This window comes from Coffea arabica, chromosome 10c, assembly GCF_036785885.1.
Source record: "Coffea arabica cultivar ET-39 chromosome 10c, Coffea Arabica ET-39 HiFi, whole genome shotgun sequence".
In the NCBI taxonomy this organism is placed as follows: Eukaryota; Viridiplantae; Streptophyta; class Magnoliopsida; order Gentianales; family Rubiaceae; genus Coffea; species Coffea arabica.
This window is the reverse complement of record NC_092329.1, coordinates 50,557,579-50,580,645: the sequence shown is the minus strand read 5'-3', so window position 1 is coordinate 50,580,645 and position 23,067 is coordinate 50,557,579. Positions and strand designations below refer to the sequence as shown.

At 37.5% G+C, this 23,067-nt stretch overlaps 1 protein-coding gene across 1 annotated transcript; it reads right to left on the bottom strand.

Annotated features, from left to right (window-relative positions):
• Nucleotides 1-13,861: 13,861 nt before the first annotated feature.
• LOC140015993 (uncharacterized) lies at nucleotides 13,862-14,230 on the bottom strand. Its single transcript, XM_072068833.1, has one exon. It carries the CDS (start codon nucleotides 14,228-14,230, stop codon nucleotides 13,862-13,864), a length of 369 nt encoding a protein of 122 aa, XP_071924934.1.
• Between the last annotated feature and the right edge of the window lie 8,837 nt (nucleotides 14,231-23,067).

Sequence of the window (23,067 nt, the reverse complement as noted above, 5' to 3'; positions counted from 1 at the left end):
GTTACGAATATATTGTGGTTGGCTTTTTATTCTTTGGCTCCTTGTAATGTGTGAACAACTAGCTAGGTAGGTGTATGCGACTATTTGTGAACATAAAATCAAGTTTCCTCGGGTGAGAATTGATTAAATTAAATAAAATGTATTTGATTTTTTCGTGTGCCATAAAATTATATGAATGATTATGCAAAATCACTGTATTTGTGAATTTTGTTAGTATATACCAAACTTATAGAATGTCTACCAACAGCACATTTGCATCGATTTCTAGCTTCATAAGTTGCCAATTAAATATGAATTGATCTTTCCTATAATGTCAATATATATACTGACATATTATCTGAATTTGAATTTAAATATCAAATTTTGTATATATAGCATGTATTTAGACTCACTAGTGTATACACTATCAGTATATAAAAGATTTACCCATTAAATATTGGCCAAAGTACTGGCGGAGCTATTCTTTGGCTAGAAAGTGGCATGCCCTAGCCAAAGAAACACTACAATTTTAGGTATAAAAATTGTGAAAGAGTTCATTTTCATCATACGAATTAGTAATTGTGCAGCCACTGGCCAAAAGAAAAAAAAAATACTCACTTTAGGTATTAAACTCTTAAAAAGTTTACTTTGATCCCTAATACATTGTGAAGAGTCAACAGATACATGTGTTTAGAAGTGAATCACACAATTCTTAATAAATAAACAAATAAATCACGTAGCTCGTCACTTTGATGTTGACTATAAGTACAAGCCTAAGGTTTTAAAGAATTTAATTCACCATTGGGTTTTTCCATACACAAATTTGAACTTGGACTGTCTCTAGTTGCATCATTTTATGCTATTTCTTAAATGCATATTTTTATGGATACTACACCATGGCATGTAGATGCTATCATTATCCGTTTTTAGTCCATGATGAAACTAAAAGAACTTTTCTAATTTGTGAAAATTTATTCTGGCTTCCATATTGAGCCAAAATATCCTCACAACATGAAATTTTGGACCACCAAGGGTGAAGAATGATTTACATAATTCAGATTATGTCACTTGCATGTCAATTGACATGTTCTTTATGGATTACGCTAAATAGCGCTGTTGATAGATGTGCATTCTCTACACTTATTATAACTTTTTTTTTTTCTACAACAGGACAAGAAGATAATAAAGAGGGTACATTTGTGTATTGACTGTCATCACTTTAAGTAGTTGCTCGTCTAAGTCTATGTAGGTCGCATGTGGCATGCCTTTTTTTCTTTTCTTTTTTTTTTTTTGTAGATTGATTACTGTTCAATGACTTATTTTACGATGAATAACAAAAAGAAAGACATTAACAATTAGAAAAAGAAGTAGTATGATAGAAATGCAGAAAGACAGTTGGTTCCAATTTCATCTAGATTAAGTTGGTCGGGGAGAATAGTTATTGTGGTTCCATTCTAGATAATTTGAAAAAGATAAATATTGATGCAAAATTGATTTTTTTCCCCACATTTTACTGTAAAAGGCTTGGACCATGATCAGTCATTTGAGTTGTTGTCTCCCAAGTTGGACTCAAATCCCAATTCAGGAACATAAAAGATTTGCTTAATACTAAGAACAATGTGTAAAATGCTTAAAAGATCTACTGACTAATGGATAGTCAACAAACTTCTCTTCCACTGGCTCAGGGAAAAGCTTTTGGGATGAAAGAAGTTGATTAGGCCCTGTAACTATCACTTTCGATTGTTTCCATCAGCACCACACTGTAAAGTTCTATCCACTGTTTTGGTGAATTATCAAATTTGCTGGAATTACTTCATACTAGATATTTTTACAGGATAATTGAATGATGTTTCCCTTTGTTTAAAAGAAACAAAAGAGTTTTAGGAATGTCTAGGGATTCGGATTGGAGAGAATAGTGTTACTTGCTGAAACTCCTTGCTGACTTCAAAGTGGCACAAATGGAGATCAACAAAATGACCATCCGGAGCCTAGTGGGTATGATCATAAGCATGATGTTTATTTGGGTTAGATGTATTAGTACTAAAAGTTAGCACGTTTATTGCACGTGTGTAGAAAAAGAAAATTTATTTAATTTATTTAGTCAAAATTAAATAAACTGAGTTGATCTTGATTAAATTTAATTATGAAAGTCCATTATATTCTGGACTAACGAATTGGGTCAGTATTATACGGACAATTAAATTAAATTAAATTAAATTTGTGGTCCATTTAAATTGAAGTGGATTAATTGATTCGTTAATTCACAATGAATTATTTAAACCACCTATTATTAAAACTAAAGTTAAATGGGTTTCTTGACTTATAAGTTTCCAAAATACAGAAAGGTTATGAAGGATTTTCTTGAAAAGACCTCACTACTACATTAGTAGAGATTCATACTCCTACATAGTCGTAGCTCCAAGTCAATGTTGTTGTTCAATCTTGAATGTACCTCAACTCCTTTCTTCTTTATTCTTAATCCTCCCATCACTAACAGTAGTAGCAGATGTATCTTGAGATTTTATAGGTGCAAAATACTAAGGTTAGGATTTTGCATGACCCTTGTAACTGGTGGAAAACCTTTGACATTTGTTGATAAAAGATGGTGATATTGGGATGTTTAATCAAGTTGAGGGACAAAAATCAAGGAAAAAAAAAAAAGAATCCTCAAGAGCTCGAAAAGCGCACGCAATTGCCTGTGTGTAAAAAGAATGGAATTTTTCTCGATCTATCTTTCTTCCTTAGCTGATCATCCAGGTATGCTCAATCGTTATTCTTTACTTGACAAATGAGGGCAGTCATCTAATTGCCTTTGTGTAACCTTGCAATGGCTAGATTTTATTTGTTTCTGGATTTTGTTTGTCTTTTTCAAGGTTCTTGTCAATTATTGTACCACTTCTTCTTTATTTGTTTGTCTTTTTGTTGTTACATTTCTAATGTACCTCAATTCCTTTCTTCTTTATTCTTAATCCTTCCATCAATGACTGTAGCAGATGAATCTTGAGATTCTGTAGGTTGAAAACTGGCAAGGTTAGGATTTTGCATGACTACTTCATGAGGGGAAGCTTAAAGAAACCAAGGTTTTGGAGGTATAGCCCTTGTAACTGGTGGAAAAGCTTTCACACTTGATGAAAGATGGTGTGGTATATATTGGCATCTGTAGTCAAGTTGAGGAACAAAAATCAAGAAAACGCAAGAAGTACACATTCATCTCCGATTGCCCGCAGCTAGTTTGATCATTTGGCATGGTGATTCATACTTGAATTGAGTGTAAAAAAAACACATAGATTAACGAATGTAAGGTGAGAAAAGAGTATTTTTCGAGGGTATTTATTGAAAGTAATCCAATTTTTTTTTTTAATATTGGACAGTGTATTGAAGTTAAACCTTTCAGATATTTAAAGGTTCTATACTAAATCATGATGACATAGAGAAGATAATCCTTCCAGATATCATCTTTTTCACTGATTAATTAGCTTAGTTGTAGTTATCATAGGTGTGTGCAATAAATTTAAAGATTAGTAAATTGCCTAGTCAAACTTTCAGTTATATGGAATCACTAACCATGGCAAGATCCTTCATGAAAATTTTTTGAAATATGGATATGGTTGGATATCTACAAAGAAAGCAAAAGAGAACGTGAGGAGTTTTTGCTTCTCACAAATGACTAACGGAGAATTGATTTTGCAAATCCGGGGTAGAGGAGCTTAGCTTTCACCACAATTTCGTTAGTAATGCCCGAGGACTTCAATTGCTTGAGACATTAAACAATTGCTCAAGACATATGGCATCACATTTGAACCTATGGTGAAGACTAATATAGCAAATAAATCATAGTAAAACTAAAATGGAACTTAAAGAGACGAAAACTAACAATTGTATATAGCAACCACTATAAATGCACAATGCAAATTACTATGAATTCATGTGACCAACTACTAAATAAGCTAAGAGCTAATTGAACAGTATAATATTCTTGTTTTGAAGATAAGAAGATAAAAGTGTTGAAAGTTGAACGTAAGGTCCTCCTTGATAATTCAATTTAATATTTAAATTTATTTTAAAAAATAAATAATAAATAATTTAACGGATTCATATTTCAAATTTTAAATTTTAGTTTTATCAAATGCATTCTAAGACTTGAGGAGGACAAAAATTCATACGTCATACTAGAAAAGAAGCACTAGGCTTAGGTACGATTGAACGTAACGTAAAACCATTACGAACAGATTCTGTTGGCTTTTTCGTTTGCTGCTTCTTGTAATTTCTGAATAATTGGGTAGGAGCATGTGTCGACTATTTGTGGATGTTAAATCAAGTTTCTTTGTGCTAAAGTTGATAAAATTTAATGAGAATGGGAGAGGTATGTTTTTGTTGTATCCGATTTTGTTTGACAATTATATTTGTTTTTAAGAATTAGAAAAATCGTTTAAAATGCCCCTCACATTTTGTAAAATGACTTTTTCGTCCCTCACTTTTAAAAGTGTAATTTTACGTCCCTTACAAATTCACATTGGTTAAATTTGGTCCTTATCTAAGTTTTCGACTAGTTTTTTGTCAGAATCCACCACATGCCTCGCATGTGATCATTTTTTTGGGGTAAAATTATCAAACACATTTCACATAATCTAATCCATAACCCCTCACATTTCACAAAATGAATTTTTTCATTCATCACATTTCACAAAATAAAATTGTTCATCCCTCACATTTTGCAAAATAAAAATTTTCATCTCTCATTGATCATGTGTACGATAGCCTTTTCTTATTTTTGAAAATTTATGTATATGTCTATTTGATTTCACCTGCATAGTACAAATAGCATGTAATATATCTTTATTTAATTTCACATAAATAAACTAATTGTAGCTGTAGAAGAAATCAAATTGAAATAAGCTAATTGTCGTTATAGACGAAATCAAATAGAAATATATTACATGTTATTAGTATTGTTTAGGTGAAATCCAATAGATATATACATGGGTTTAAAAAAAAAAAAAAACTATGCATACACATTATCAATGATGGATGAAAAAATTCATTTTGTGAAAATGTATGGGATGAAAAATTCATTTTTTGAAATATGAGAAACGAAAAAATTTATTTTGTAAAATGTGAAGAACGAAAAAATCAAATTATGTGACATTCAATTTGACAATTTTGCCCCTAAAAAATGATCACGTAAAAGCATGTAGTAAATTTCGACAAAAAACTAGTCGAAAACTTAGGTAAAGACCAAAGTTGATCAACGTGAATTTATAAAGGACGTAAAATTACATTTTTAAAAGTGATGGATGAAAAAAATTATTTTACAAAATGTGAGGGACTTTTTGAACGATTTTCCCTTAAGAATTTATACATGATTATGAAACTTATGATAAATTATTGTATTCGTAGATTTTGTTAGTACATACACACCAAATCTATAACCATTTACCAAATCTTACAATTGACTATACGCCAAAGTATCTTCACAACGTGGGATTTTGGGCCACTACATTGCCTACATTAAGACATTAATCACTGTGCTATTTTTTTTTGGCCATTTGTAAATTCTAGCTTGCTTTTCTAAACCTTAAAAGAGACTTCTTGAATTGATTGAAGAGTGAAGCAAACTGTTAGAATTTTTATAGTGGTTTTAAACCACTTTCGATCCTTAGTACCAACGGAGTTCTTTATCGGGTTTCATTCTTCAAATTTTGACACGTGTCACGTGAGGTCACTTAAATCAATTTTTACAATATGACTTATTATAGTGTCAAGATTTGAAGAGTGTGGGTTGATAAGGGGGCTCCATATTGGGATTGAGGATCGGAAGTGGTTTTAAACCGTGAAGACAACTTCAATTTAGTGAACTTCATCCATGTATGAAGAATCGAGTTTCAAGCACGAGAAGGGCACGAGCACTGTTGAAGGATGAGGCTAACGAGATTAGATCAATAGGTGATACGATAAAACTTAGTTGAAGTATCTTAAACCTTTGTAAGGATTTGGGGCAACAACAATCACTATTGGGCATTAGACAATGTGCAAAATTTAGCAGATGTTTGCTTGAAATGTATAAACAAATTTATGAAATGCATATGTCACATTTTATTTGATGGGCTTGGATGCTGCATGGAAAATTATGCACATGAATTACCTCCGCCGCTAGTTAGAAAGTAAATTATATAATTAGTCTCATCTGAGCTGGTAATCTGCCCAACGAGGAAATTCTAATTTTGCACCAAAATTTTACTTCAATTCTCACTTTAATTTGCTCCAAAATCTTCATTTTGCAACACTTTGCACCTTGAACTATTCATTCCTTCCCACTTTGGTCCCATATTAACGAATTTACTATGCCAAGAAAACAAAGCTCAGGCCCCATATTGACGAATTTACCATGCCAATATTTTTTTTTTCCATTTGTTAATTGTGACTAGTTTTTCTAGGTTTCAAAAAGACCTCCAGACTTGATTTAAAGAATGAAGCAGATTGCTACATTTTTATAGTGGTTTCTTAAAAGGTGAAGGCAATCTTGGGTTTAGATTTTTCTTCTTTTTCTTCCCAATTAAAACGCAGAAAAGCAAAAGCGTGATTTTCTTCGGTCTATGGAAAGAAAATCACGAGGATACTGCATGACAGGAGACACATAGCTTTAGGTTTACTTTTTCTTCTTTTGCTTCCTATAAAATGTTACGCTTGGATTTGTAAAGGTGAACCAAAAAATGATACCATGAAACTTATTCAAAGCATTAACTGAAACCTATGGCAAAGCAACCACTAGTGGGCATTAGAGGATGAGCAAATTTTAGCAGATGTTGCACGAAATTTATAAACAATGTAATTAATTGCATATTTCATATTTTATTTGAGGATGGTAGTAGCATGACATGTTACAACTCTTTCAATCTAATATTTAAAAGTTGTTTGTAATTTTAAAAGTTGCAGCATCCATGATAACCCTATTTTCTACTATTTGGTGGGCACGGATACTGCAGGGAAAGTATGTATCCATGAATTATCATCTTACGGTAGAAAAATATGAAATGAAATTGGCTGATTAGAGCAGGTAATATGTCCAAATCCATGGGCGGAACTAAAAGTTTTAAAACATTTTCTCTCTTGAAAGTTTTTTTTTTTTAAAAAAAATTACTATGTAAATTTGATCTTTTGCCCTAGCAAAAAATTAAAAATATTTCAAGTTATATATTTAAGTTTTAGTTGAATTAGAATCTGCCTCCTCAAAATAAACTTTTTGGTTCCACCTATACTCAAATCAATTATGAACTATTCATGCCCTCAATTCGTTCTCCAGGACACTGGTAGATAACCAACGACTCAAGGTGTGTAAACAGCATGTAAAAAAAAAAAGATCAATATTCTATTGAAAGAACTTTCTTGATTTGATTGAGTGTGAAGACAACTAGGAATGCTGAATTCGCACATGAACTGAGTGAGAAGGAGTTGCGGATTTGTAACGTATGCGGCTAACCTATTCTCAGCGATTGATTTTTTTTTTCTTTTGCTTTTGTGTGATTTATGGTGAAGAATAGGGAGGTGTGATTTTGTGTGTGCACATAGAAGAATGTTTGGAGGACGAAAATGGACAAATAGTCATATTTCATACTAAAAAAGCACTAGGTTTACGTATGATTAAAACGTAATGTAAGAATTTTCTCTCTCTATCTCTTTTCTCTCTGCAAAAAGCTCTGCGATTTTCTGCTACGTTGCTTGGCTGCCCTTTAGCCGTCGGCTGAGGGGCAAGGATCTTCTACAACAAAAAAATCTCTCTCAACTTTTTTCACAACCTTCAACATCTCCTATCCAAATTCGGCAAGCGACTGTTTATAAAGGTGAAGCTGCGGTCATCTTCTCCAGAGCTGATGCGGAAAAACTTGCGGCACCATTTAGATGGGCTTTGGTTGGAAAATTTTCTCATGGGAGACCATCATTAGAAGATACTCGCAAGTTCTTTGCTTCGTTAAACCTAAAAGACCACATTTTCATTGGATTGATGGACTATAGGCATGTTCTGATTAAGTGCACTATTGAAGTAGATTTTAATAGGATTTGGACGTGAGGGGTTTGGCAATTGGGCAAATATCCGATGCGTGTATTTCGTTGGACCAGGGATTTTCATGTGCATATAGAGTCATCTCTGGTACCGGTTTGGGTTGATCTTCCAAATTTACCTATTCACTATTTCGATAAACATTTTTTGTTCTCCATACTATCTCCAATTGGAAGACCATTATTCCTGGATTCGGCAACGACTGCTGGGACACGTCCTAGTGTCGTCAGGGTGTGCGTGGAGATTGATGTAGCGAAGATAGTTGTGCCGAGGATCTGGGTGGCTGTTGAAGGAGAATTAGGCTTTTGGCAAAGAATTGTACCAGACAACATGCCATCATATTGTTCATCTTGCTGGAGATTGGGTCATTCGTCTGAGAATTGTAAGAAGAATTTCACCGAGATTGGATATCGACACAACAATAATCAATCTATACGGCTGCAACGTGGTTCACAATTACTTGGAAACAATCAGCATGCGTTAGTTACACCTGTGTGCAACATAGAAGCTAACGGGAAAGTAAATGCGCAACTTTCTAGGGCGGTTGAGGACGAAGGAACGACTATAGGTGTAATGGAGAAAACTGTTGAATCTGCTCTGCTAGCTGAGGAAGGGGAAACAATACTTCCACAAGATGATAAGTCCAACTGTGTTGCTGTCAAAGATCACGCTGTCGAGAAGGGACGAAAAACAGAACCTTCGGCTGCTGATGCATATGGATAGTCAGCGGCTTCTGATGATTACATGGAGAGACCATTGCATAAGGAGCATATGGTGATTACAGTCCAACTGGAGGATGACCATGGGCATGATTGTGAAGGGTCCCAAACTCTAGTGGAGCAAATCTTGGGAAAGGTACCGCAGCAAATGGCCGACACTACTAGCTTGATAAATCATAGTGCCGACAATGCCAATGGGCATGAATGTGAGGGGTCTCAGCTTATTGAGGAGCAAAATTTGGAAGGTGAACATCATCATAAGGCCGACAGCACTAAGCTCAACAATCTCTATGTCGACTTGCGTGGGTTGAGGATGAAAATTCCAAATCAAATGCCGTTGATGAAGTAGCTTTGCCAATTACCGCAGGAAATTTATCTCCAAGATTGGTGGTACCACGTGAGAGGTCGATGAAGCCATCAATACACGCTTTAAACATTGACCAATCTGTAGTCGTTGAGAGGGATTACCGATAAGAGCAGGCTAAGGGTGTGCGAGCTTGTTTCCCATCCGACAGACAGCTACGTTCAGCGACATCATCCCAGAACTCATTCCAGGTTTTGTTCTCATGATTAGTGGTTTATTTTGGAATATTAGAGGGGTAGCTAAAGCCCCTAATTTAAGAAGATTGATTAAATTAGTACGTATGCATCATCTTCAGTTTGTTGTGATTTGTGAACCAAAACTAGATGTGTCCAAAATTGAGTCCATTCGTCTACGATTATTATTTGATTATACCTTTGTTAATTGCTTGGGTGACATTTGGGTATTCTATAGTAGTCCTTTTGTGTGTTCCATTGTTGGTAGTTCGGATCAGCATATTTCTATACATGTTCAAAGTCAGTTGCTTTCTACTCCAACTGTCATGTCTTTTGTCCATGCTAAGTGTTCAGTAGAGGAGTGTCGTGACTTATGGTGCACATTATTAAATGATAAGCCAATTTCTCTACCTTGGTGTATTGGGGGTAACTTTAATGTAATATTATCACCTCATGAAAAACGTGGGAGACGTCCGTTTGTTATAGTGGAAAGGGCGGATTTCATGTCTTTTATGGAAGAGGCGGGGGTTTTTGATATAGGATTTTCGGGAGCTAGTTTCACGTGGTCTAATAATCGGAGAGGTAGAGCTCGGGTTTCAAAGAGGTTGGATAGGTTTTTAGTCAATGGGGCTTGTTTGGATTTCTCAGACGTAATTTCCGTGCTTCATTTGGCAAGACATCCCTCGGATTATGCATCGTTGAAAATTTCGTTTGCAAATCGATCAGATAATAAGCCCCGGCCTTTCAGATTTTTGAATGTCTGAACGACCAAATCCGAACTCTTGGAGGTGATTTGACAGGCTTGGAATCAAGATGTAGATAGATCACCGTTGCGTGCTTTGTACTCTAAATTATTGGCAACAAGGAGGGCTATCCAGACATGGAACAAGCAACACTTTGGTAATGTATTTGATGTTGTGCGCTCTGCGGAAGTGGCGGTCCAATGAGCAGAGGAAACTATGGATCAATATGTATCGGAGGAAGGTCAGGTTGAGCTCAATAAGGCTCAGGCGAAGTTGCGGCGTGCATTGTCAATTGAAGAGCAATTTTGCAGCCAAAAGACCAGGGTAAAATGGCTTAAACAGGGAGATCGTAATTCAAGGTATTTTCATGCGGTAGTCAGGCAGAGACGGGTTCAAGGAATGATACACTGCATCAGAAAGTCAAACGGTGTTTGGATGGACACGAATGATGATATAGCAATTGAGGCAATAACATATTTTTCTGATCTCTTCACCGGCCCTTTGGAGTTATCTTCTGATATGCGGCACCTAATTCCGCCCATGATCTTAGAAGATGATAATGAAAAATTGGAGAAAGTGCCTTCGATTGACGAGGTTTATCGAGTCATGAGGTCAATGGATGGGGACAGTGCTGCTAGCCTAGATGGTTTCACAGGTAAATTCTTTACATTCACCTGGGAAGTTATTGCCCAAGATGTCTATAATGCCATACTTAGCTTTTTCTGTGAGGTAGAGTTGCCTCGATTCATCATCTCTACCTCCATTGTGTTAATTCCAAAGATGCCAAATCCTCAGGAGTTATCTCAATTTAGGCCCATCAATCTGTGTAATTTCTTCAACAAGTTGTTATCTCGAATCTTAACTGATAGAGTGGCTTATGTATTGCCCAAAATTATTTCACCCCAGCTGACAGACTTTGTGAAGGACCGTAATATAACAGAAAACTTTCTGCTAGCTCAGGAGGTAGTATCGGGTATTGAAAAAAAGAATAGAGGTCACACTGTGGTAATGAAACTTGACATGTCTAAGGCGTATGACCGAGTAGCATGGGATCATATTATTGGTGTTCTCAGGAAATTTGGATTTGGTGAAAGATTTATTGATTTGGAATGGCGATTGATCTCTAATGCCTGGTTTTCGGTCATTATAAATGGGACATCACATGGTTTCTTTAAGTTTACGAGAGGACTCCGTCAGGGTGACCCATTAACTCCTGCGTTATTCATTATAGGAGCTAAGGTGTTATCTAGAGGATTGAATAATCATGGCATGCAATCGGGTTTTGTGGGCTTCAAAGTCCCGTCTACATGTCCTTCTATAACTCATTTGACATTTGCGGATGATGTTCTCATATTTGCAAACGGATTCTCTTATTTTTTAAAGGTTATCATGCAGATGCTACAGGCGTATCAAAGGTGTTCGGGACAGCTGATAAATGTGCTAAAAAGTTGTTATTTGGTCCATCCATCGTTGTTACCAGCAAGACAAAGGGTGATTGAACGTATCACCAATTTTACTTGGCAGTCATTTCCGATATGTTATTTGGGATTCCCACTCTTCTTTGGGAGATGTAAATTTTCATACTTTGGGAAAGTGTGTCAGTCTATTCTACGGAGAATTATGTCATGGAAATCAATGATACTTTCCTTTGGAGGCAAGATAGTTCTAATCAAACATATGTTGGCATCGATGCCAATGCATCTGTTGTTAGCTGCGGTTATCCTGGGCAAGGTATTTGGAACTATAGAAAAGATTTTCTCGACCTTCCTTTAGGGGTCAGCACCCGAGGAGTCGAAATTTCACTGGATACAGTGGTCTCATATGTGTTATCCGGTAGATGAGAGAGGAGTCGATTTTTGGAGGCTACAGGACGTTTATACAGCCTTCTCATTCAAGCTTTGGTGGAACTTCAGAAAGGGTTTGTTGTTGTGGACTGCATTCTTGAAAGCAAAGTATTGTAGGCATTTACATCCTTGTCAGGTAGAAATTAGGGCAACGGACTCGGCACTCTGGCAGAGGATGGTCAATGTGAGTAGATAAGTGGAGCTTTCTATGCTATGGGTTGCCAAAGACGGAGCTTGTCATTTTTGGCACGACAACTGGTTGTGGGTGGTGTTTTGTTCCTCCGAGCGATGGTTGTCCCTAATTTGTCGTTTGGCAATTTCATCATCAATGGACACTAGGATGTGAATCTGTTATATCAGACACTGCCAAGGGAAATGGTGCCCTCTATTTTAAAGCACCCGGTCCCGAAAGAAGAGGGTGAAGCTAAAGTCATTTGGATGCCCACGACATCTGAAAACTTCTCTTTAGCTTCGCCATTTCGAGATATTAGGCAAGTCTGTAACACGTCTATGTTTTTGATAGAATTTGGCATCCTTAGCTTCGTTTGAAAGTTTCATTCTTCATGTTACGATTGTTGCTGGGGAGGCTGTTGGTACCGGATAGGTTATGTAAACTTGATTTTCATTTACTCTCAAAGTGTTTTTGCTGCTATTCGGCATCTGAGGAGTCAATTGAGCATTTATCTTGCAATGACCATATAGCATCAACAGTTTGGAATTATTTTGGAGCTTCATGTGGTTTGACCTTCCCAGGGTCATCTTTGCGGCCCTGCATAGTGGGTTGGTGGTTGAGCTCACATGATTCTGAGATAAGACGATTTATTGGATGCATTTTTTCCAGTGTAGTCTGTTGGCAGATTTGGAAAGCAAGAAATAAAGCATTGTTTGAGGAAGTCCAGATGAGGTCGCCTGCCATTTGTCTTGCCATTTTCTCGGATATCTAGACCATGGTGGGAATTCATTTCAAACAAGTGTTCAGAGTACAGTTATTTTATCATTTGTATGATTGGCCGTATTCTTCTAATATTGGGGTTACATACAAACTTGTTCGTTGGGAGACAAATGAATCCGGTCGATTCCTACTTAATACGGATGGCTGTTCTAAAGGTAATGCAGGAGTGGGTGGAGCGCGGTGGAGTTCTTCGGGACTCAAATGGCATACCTTTGATTGGCTTTTCAGCATATCTTGGGGAAACTACATGTCTCTGTGCAGAGGTTCGGGCCACCCTTATTGGTCTTCATATATGTGTATATAGGGATTTTGGGAATCTCTATGTTCAATCGGATTCTTTGATTTTAGTTGGAATTCTTCAACATCGTATTAAGTGCCCCTGGAAGATTCGACGACAGATTAAGCAGATTTGGCAGTTCGTCAAAGATCCTGATCGTTTTTCACATTGTTACAGGGAAGCTAACACAGTTGCTGATGCATTGTCCAATGTGGGCGTATCTCATCCAGAGCATCAACTCAAGCTATACGAGTCCTTTAATACGTTCCCAAGTATGGCTCGTGGGGCAATTCGCCTTGATAGATTAGGGATGCCTTCAATTCGAAAAATTAGACGCATAAAGGGCACAGGATAAAGAAAAATTGGAGCTAGTTTGCTGTTGAATGGGACATGGAGGTTTGAGTGTGTAAGTAGTGGTATAATAGCATTTTTTCTTTTGTGCTCCAAAAAAAAAAAAAACGTAATGTAAACCCTTCATTATGAACATGTTGTGGTTGGCTTTTTCTTCCTCAACTTCTTCTAATCTGTGAAGAACTAGGTAGATGCATGTGATTGTTCGATGATGTAAAATCAAATTTCTTTGTGTCAGAGTTGATTAAATTAAATGGGATCGGAACAAATATGGTTTTGTTGTACTTTTTTTTTTTTTTGGAATTAACCCTATATTTTTTTTATATATATTTTCCCTTATTTATTTGATCAATTGAAGGAGAGCATACATGGAGTTTAAAACCATTACTAGCAAAACCTTAACCTACGCCCTAACCCGACGCAAGCTTGGAACACCCAACTGATCAAGGGAGACGTCACCTCTCACCAAAGAAGGCAAATCCCGCAAAGAATGATATGTTATCGTTTGACCTGAATCCGCACCCACACTGGCAAGACGATCAGCCGGCCTATTCGCTTCCCGAAAGCAGTGTGACATCCTTCTAACAAACCTGCTGACCTGTAGCAAGTCTTGTAGGTCCCCTTGCGACCGCCATGGGCACCGAGCCTTCCCTTGAATGACCTGAACTAGAATGAAAGAGTCAGATTCCAAGTGTAAATCGAAGTATCCACTTGCAATAGCCAATCTAACACCAAAAGTCAACGCCTTCAATTCAGCCTGCAAACTCGTCATCTCCCCAAAGAAGCACGAGAACCCCAACAGAAACCTTCCTTCCGAGCACCGAAGCACCCCCCACCTCCACTTACTCCCGGATTACCCCGAGAACAACCATCCGAATTCAGCTTTACCATTAGGGAATCGGGGCAACTCCATCGAACCACCAAGGCCCTGGAAACCCTGTGCATACCACCCACCATACCATAGAAACCTGGCCAATCCTGACCAAAGGGCCTGTGTCCCTGAAACCTATTTAAAAAAATGTCCCTGACATCCCCAAAGATTGCCACGCAAACCTGAGCCACGGGCCGCAAATAGCCATCAAATACAAACGAGTTTCGCATCTTCCACAAATTCCAACAGATTAAGGCCGGCAATAAACGAAATAGATATAGCATATATCGGTTTCGATTAGGCCTCAACCACCAGCTAACCAACTTGTGTCGTAGCGTATAGGAATCCCGAAATCCTCCAATAACCCCTTCAAAATATCCCCAAATCTGCTTTGCCGCCACCCCAGTGCAGAAAATGTGATCAATGGACTCCTGGCATGGATATAAGTAACAAAAACACCGAGAAGGGCTGTGGATACCAAGTTTATGCAACCTGTCCATCACCGGCAAACGGAACCCTACCAATCTCAGCATGAAAAATGAAACCTTCAGCGGTAGCCCGGGAAGCCAGAGCCGTGAATAGAGCCAAGAGCTGTTTCCACCCTCTCGAGAGATCAAGTAGGCTGATGCTAATGAAAATTCACCGGAGATACTGAGAGCCCAAACCATGGAATCCTCTCGGTCCAGCGAAGGAGGCACCACTTCCATAATCTTTCCCACCCAACTGCCAGGCACCACCTCACTCAACCGTCGTTCATTCCAGCCACCCTGTTCCACAAAGTCGGAGACATTACATTCCTGAAAAGTATCCACATGATGACACAACGGTCCTGTCCCCAACCAGTTATCATGCCAGAAACTAACCCCTCCCCTAGCCAAAACCCAGTGGATGTGTTGCTCTGCTACACCCTGGATAGCCACCATCCTCTTCCAAGTCCACGAAACCCCGGGGGAAATATCAGCAAAGCAAGGATGAAGACTGGGACAATATTTTTGGTTCATGAACTCAGCCCACAACGATTGCCGCAACCGGAAGTGCCACCATAGTCTCATGGAAAAGGCATAAAAAACGTGCCTTAAGGATCTCAAACCAGCACCCCCCCTGTCGTATGAGTTGCATAACTGGTCCCACTTAATCCAGTGGAACCGTGGCCCAGCCTCAGAGGAGCTCCATAGAAAATCAGCAAAAATTCTTTCCATCATGCTGAAAATCGACTTAGGAGGGGTTGATGCAGCGAAAATGTGAATAGGCATAGAGGAAATGACGCTTTTGAGAAGAGTTAATTTACCGCCATGCGAGAGCAGCCTCCCTTTCCATGACAACACTTTACTCATGATCGATTCACAAACTCCTGCAAAGTAACATCTCCTCCGCCGCCCTGCATATAAAGGACATCCCAAATATTTGACCGGAAACTCCCTCGATTGAAAACCAGTCATCTCCGCAATACTCCGCTTCCTACTCCATGGAAACTTAGCATGAGCCAAGACACAACTCTTTTACTGATTCACCTTTTGACCTGACACTAAAACATATTCATCCAGAGCCTTCATCACCAATTGCACAGATCGCCGCAAACCACTAGAGAAGACAATAATATCATCTGCGTAGGCTAGATGAGTGACAGGCAGGCAACCCCGCGGAACTCTAAAAGGCGTAAAGCCCCGAAAGGTACTCAAAGAGTTTAGTAGGCGAGAGAGAACTTCCGCACTAATCACAAAGAGCGCGGGAGAGAGCGGATCTCCCTGTCTCAGCCCACGACTAGATTTGAAGAACCCCTGAGGCGCTCCATTAACTATTACCGAGAACCACACATTCGATATAAGTCGCCAAATCATATCAATCCATATTTCACCAAACCCAAACCTTCGCAAAACCTGGAGCAAAAACGGCCAAGAGACTCTATCGTAAGTTTTGGCCATGTCAAGCTTGAACACCACATTTCCCCCTCTATTCTTCCAGTAAATATCCGACACCAACTCCTGGGCTAGCAGAAAATTATCAAAAATTTGCCTACCCTTAACAAAGCCACTCTGCTGAGAGGATACAATACTTGGCAGCACCTTTGCCAATCGAACCGCTAGGGTTTTAGAGATAACTTTATTTACAAAATTACAAAGACTTATGGGCCGGAACTGACTAAAGTCTTGGGGCGAAGACACTTTCGGGATCAGCACAATCAAAGTCGAAGACGCGCTCCTCGGCAACTCATGACCACAGAAGAAACTAACCACGGCTTCCAAAACATCTTGACCCAACACATCCCATGCAAAGGTGAAAAACCTGCCTGTGAATCCATCAGGGCCCGCAGCACTCTCCCCATCCATAGCAAATATAATCTTTTTAATTTCCTCCATTGAGGGGAGACGCTCCAACTCATCATTTTGCTCCCTTGAGATAATCTTTGGAATGACCTCCAAAGTGCGCCATGACGCCGGGCAAGGTTCGGCGAGAAATAAGGATGTGAAATAATCCACTGCCTCCGCAGAAATCTGAGCTTCATCCGTCAGCCACTCCCCCGCACTACTCCTAATCCGGTGTATAACAGATTTGGCCCGTCTCTCTGCCACCACCGCGTGAAAGAACCTTGAGTTTCTATCCCCATCCTGAAGCCATTTAATTCTTGCTTTTTGCCTCCAAAACGCTTCCTCCTTGACAAGTGATTGTCTCATTACTGCCCTTGCTTCCTGTAGTGCGAGCCATTTCTGCTGTGAATTGTCGCTGTCAAATGCAGCCTCCGCCGCCATTACTGCCTCTTCTGCCTGCTTAACTGCATCAAAGATATTGCCAAAATGCACCCGCGACCAAAGTTGGATTGCACGTTTAACATGCTGTAATTTGGCCGCCAACCGTTACAACGGACGCCCCGGGCAAAAGGTAGACCAACTCGTCCGAATGACATCCAACAGCTCGGGTTTTAATGTCCAAACATTTAAGAACCGAAACGATCTAGGCTTGTTATCAAGTCTAGTCGATGCTGACAAAAGAAGGGGGGCATGATCCGATGGTTCCCTACCAAGATGTCGGACCCCAAAATTCATCCCCATGAGGGCCACAGGCGGGCTACATAGTAGCCTATCTAGGCGTTTCCAGATTCGAGCTCAACCACCCCTATTGTTACACCACGTGAAACATGACCCTGAGAACCTGCATCAAATACTCCAGCTTCAGACATAAATGATCGCAATTTCACGCCTTCATCAACCCGGAACGGCAACCCGCCCCTCTTCTCTTCCGCACTGATAATGGTATTAAAGTCGCCCACCACCAACCATGGATCCTCAATCGGTTTGTCTACTAGTAATGCTGACCATAACGGAACTCGCTCTTGCTCAGTTCACTTTGCATGGACGAAGGAAAGAAAAACTGGGACTGGCAACACCTGAAAAGAAATTCTAAGGGAAATGTGTTGAGAAGATTCCCCAACCTGAGCACATTGAAAGCCAGCTTGATAGAACACCCAGACCGACCCTTCCTTATTAACCATCCAACCATCCATTTTGAGACGGGCGCATATCATATGCAGCCCTAGGTAAAGTCTGATCGATCTGGGTGATACCATTAAGATCTTGAAACAAAACATAATACTCGAACAAAATCGGATAGTACAAAGTAGGACAAATAATTATGAAGGATAAATTGAAATTTAAGAAAGCTGAATAACACATTGTAAGTATATAAGCTCATCCATGGAAAACCAAATATCAAAACTAATAACAAACCTTTTTATCTTTTAATCTTTGAACTAAAACTCAGTTTTATTTTTTAACCTTTTTTATTTTCTAATTATCAAACCGTAGCACAAAAATAAACAAAAATATCCCATAAAAACATAAAGGTAATTCATAAATATAAGGTTTGGTTAATGGGTATCTAATGAATGCTCATTAGTGAGATTGAGAGATTTCAAGAGTCAGTTCTTTTGGAAGACTAAAGTTAAATAGAAAAAAGTAACACAGTATGGCACAATGTTAATCAATTCAATTTTATGAGTTTGAAAAGGCACAGAACACAATTAATAATTCATCAAGGCAACCATAAAAGAGAGACAGCAAGTGATTTTTGCGGGCTGCAATGCCCAAGCAATTTCTCTAGATAGGTAGCAAACTGAAGCAAATTTTGACGTCTCCAACGCTCAATGGAGAAAGTGATTTTCGTGGGCTGCAATGCCCTATGACTTGGTTGCCATTTTGGAGTTAACACTAAATTAACAAAACAAAAGAAAACGAAAAGCAGTGAGGAGGAGAATGTCCAAGCGTTTATTTACCCAAAATCTTTCTTAATTACTACCAAAGCTTGACACTAATGCTTTGACAAAAAAGCAATAATATATGTTCACAAAAACTCAACTCAATGTAGGAAACAATTCATATCATCTCTGCTACACTATATGCTACGGCTAGCGGGACAGGAAGTGTGAAGACTAAATACAATGTCACAGGAAAATCCACCAGCCCAACTCCCATCCATGTTTATTTAAAGACTAAATCAAAAGACTAAATGAAGTAAAAGCTGATAACAACAACGATATGAAAATCTGTACCACCAGTGGCGGATTTAAGGTTGCCCTCCTTAAATTCCTATACTATTCATAGGATTTGAATATAATCTCAAGTGTCTCGGAATTTTCTTATGAAGGAAGTGAAGAATTATGTAGTTCTCTAAATTGGTTCATAAACTAATATTTTAAAAGGATATGCGGGTCGCAAAGTTTCATTTGAAATAAGCTAAAAAAGACTCTTCATTTCAACTTGTTGGTGAATATTTTTTTACTTAAAAAACTAGAAAAAAAAGTAGGTAAAAAATTTTAGTGTTATTTTTGCTTTCACTGAGAATTTTTTCGGAATTCACCACTGTACAGGGGCGGATTTAAGGTGGGGGCACTGAGGGCATGGGCCCCCACTACCCCCCTTAAATTCCTATACTACTTGTACAATTTTAATATAATTTTAAGTGTGCCTCCAGAGTTTTAATATAATTTTAAGGATTGTTTTTTTTAAGATTGTTTTTTTTTAAAAAAAAAAGTACATTCAAAAAAGAGTAAGAGATTTAAGTAAATATTGAACATTTAGAGAACCGTACAGAAAGATAAAATAAGAAGCTTTTAATTTAACATGTTATGGGCTGAAATGTTATTTTCTTTAGTAAAAATTTTGGAGTAGAATACTTGAATCTTAATGTGGAGTGCCAAAAAAGATTTATCACATACTCTTGAAGTATAAAGCTTTCATTTTGAACTTAAATAGTATTAAATCATAATTTATTCGACTTTAAAAGAAGGAATTAACATAAATTTGTAAAAAAATTCAGTTCTTTTCAGTTCATTCAGAATAAAATTAGTAATAGAGCCACTGCTTTGGAACAGGTTGAGAAATGCCCAGAATACATGGCTGCTTAGGACCTAATACAACGTGCGTTTTCCGTGCTTCATCCTTCAAACCGTTTACATTCTGTTTGTCATTTATCCTAGTGTTTTCATGGGAGTGGTTTACTCTCACAAAATTTTCTTACACTTTGTGTCAAAACGTAAATAATATATAAAGCAAGAGCAGTTCAAGAGTTGGAAACCTTAAAAGATTCCTATATAAGCTCTGATGATTGATAGAAGTACCCAAATACTCTTTTAAGTGAAGTTCATTGAATCATATAGCTGTTGAGCTTAAGAAGCTAAGGCACAGGTGCTAAGGTCAATTTCTCTAGGATTCTAGATTGAGCCTATTGAAAGTGCTTCTGGTTTCAAGCTTAAATTCAATGAAAGCCCCTGATAAGTTGTCAAGCTTGAGCTTGCAGCCAATGAAAGATGTTGAAAAGGTCTGCTGGAGAAGCTTAAGCCTAGTGTTGGTGAGCCTTGGCTTGGATACAGGGATGTGAAACCAGTATCAGCAGTGCTACGGCAAAAAAATGAAACGTGTCTAATTAGTGAGTGCTTATAAAAGAATTATTAGAAAGTTTCATGTATTTAATCCTGTTTTACAAGATTCAATCAGTAAGTACTATGCTAGCAGATAAGATATTCTACAAATATACAATTATAATGAAAGAATTTGTTGAACAGATAACCAGCTACTTAAGGATCCACCTCATAGAAGTCTTCATAAAACTTGTAACATCCAAAAAATCAAAAGGTGTTAGTCAAATCTTTCATAATATAAATGTAAAATAAAGCTTTCTAGTCTAATGAATCAAGTAATGCGAACAACTCTTTCTTTTCATGCATTTGTAAATGTAAAAAGATCCCAAAACTTGAAAGTATCCAAAAACTTTTTCAATGATTTTAATGAAAATGTTAGGATTAATATCTTAAATTGACAAGTGAGGAATTTAAAAAAAAAAAAAAGAAGAATAATATTGAACAAAGATACAAAAAACTGAAAAAAAATGATATAGAATTTCTCCCTTTGTCTTGTGTTGGTAGATCATCATTTCTGATCATAAACAAAAAATATTGTTATTGGTTTCAAAATTGATTTGTTAAAATTATCAATGTGATGCAAATTATAATGAAAGAAATGACTACTTATTCTATATCCTTGATGGTTGGGTGAAGTTGCCTTTTGCCCTTATGAAATTCACATTCTCCCTTCAGTAATTGCAAGAAAACATTGGTCTTCTTCAGAATCTTTAAACAAGAAAGAAATAAAGCAGTACCGAATAGACACTACAATCCAAATCCCAAATTGAATTAAAAATGTATGAAAATTAAAGAAAATTGTCAGTAGATAATGAATCGACTAGTAAATCATGTCTCAAATCATCAACTCCTTCTCCCATCTACCTGATCTTTTGCAAGAAAGATGATATTTTCCCTTGCTTTTAGAATTTATGAAGAAAAAAAATAAGCAAATAAGCAAGAAAACGGTAAAGATCAAAAACCCTTGCCAGAAATATTTTTGTTGCTTCTTCTCTAGTACGAGTACTGAAGATCTCCATAGCTTTTGCCCGAGATGAAACATATATAGTCATTCCTATTTTTGCATTAAAATAGCCAACAATTTGAAAGACATATATTCTTGTTAACATAAGATGGAATGCATGCGAAGTTTTCTAAACTCAACTCATTGAAGTCAGCTTTAGTGAGAGTCCTTGTCTCTTCCATGGGTGGCTCCCTATCAAGCGATCTAGCTGGGACCCGAGGATTCTGCATTCTCAAAAATATAAAGTTGGAAGCTAGAAGTGTATGGTGTGGTGTGATAGATCTAAGAGTTTGGCCATGGGCTGTATTTATGCTAAGACCTTGGCTTAACCCCACAAAAGAAAAGAAAATTGGACGTGGCAAATGAACGCTTACTTGTCACCGTGCAAGTTCTACACACTTAGAGGAATTTGTAACTGTTCATCTTGGAGGTGTTAAAGACCATTGTCCTTTTATCATGATAACCCTAAAGCAACCTCTCTCTCTCTTACCCTCTATACCCTTACTTGCAAGCCCGTTACTTTATGGTGGATAAGGGATTAGCTGTCCTTAGAAGTGTTCAAATAGTTCAAGGAACTGGAGGAATGCCAATCCCCTGGTGGTGCCATTAAATGACCAAGAACCGACTAATCTTAGTGAATACTTCGTGATCATTTGCTGAAGGGTCTATTAAACTCATTTCCTACTCCACCTAGAGCGGATTTCAGGCCGGTAATGACTTATTTATATCATCTGAAATGTGTCTTTAACTTCAATCGTACAACATCTTGTTAGACCCAGCAGGCCTGTTGTTTGTCTGATGATGATGAAATGTTAAGTAAAAAGCAAGGATTAAAAACGAATGTGTTGGATGATTCAGGAAATAAACCAACCAAAGGAGCTAATAGTACCAAAATAACGGTAGTCGGATCAAGTAGCAGGAAGCTTGATAAGCAAGGTCTTGGATTGAAATCTTTTGGATGGAGATAACTAGTACCGCTTGCCTCATTTTACTGACTTTTTTTTTTTTTTTAAAAAAAAGAAGCATTATTTGAAGAAATTAGTAGAATAGAGTCATATACAACTTTATAAGTTTAATACAGATGGAACTAGGACAAGGAAAATCAAACGTTTGTTAATCAGAAAAGCTTTCTCAGTTTTATCATTCTTTTATTGAGAAGTAGATGTTTCTTTTTTGCTCTTTTCTTTTTATTCTTCTTACTCTTGACCTAATTAAGAGTGAAAACGAAAATGGTTCATTGAATTCGTAACTTATATTTCCAGCATAAATTTGGGACCATACGTGATTTTGAACTCTTGTAAAAGCCACAAAATCCTTGACAGGTTATTTGAAGGACAAAGCCCGAAAAGCGCACGAAATCTGTTAAAGGATGACTAAATGTACTCTACCAAAGAAAAAAAATTTTTGAGCAAGAAAAAGAATGGAAGTGTTATGTTTTGATTGCATCAAATTCAAGTAAATGGTTTAGTTTCCAACTTTAAATGCAAAATCCAGACCCCTAACACCCATGCAAGTCCAGAAGAAAAAGTAGTTAGTTTTGAGTGAGGAAGCAAGAAAATGAAAATGAGGAGAAACAGCTTAAGCAGTCAGTCAAACGTCGGAGAGCAGGATTGTTTTCTCCCAATTGCCAATATTGGGAGCATCAAGAAAGCCTTGCCTGCTAATGGCAAGATCGCTAAGGATGCTAAGTACGAGACAAGAAATTAAGTAGGGCTCCATTTGGATCGGCAAATTTGGATTTCGCAAAAGAATTTTAATGGATGCATTTGAAATGAATAGATTTGGAAATCCTCATAAATCAAACTACATCCTTATTTCTTAGTT

Bases quoted from the DNA above. Each gene is read 5' to 3' on its own strand.
- LOC140015993 (XM_072068833.1), bottom strand. From the start codon at position 14,230: ATGACGAGTTTGCAGGCTGAATTGAAGGCGTTGACTTTTGGTGTTAGA.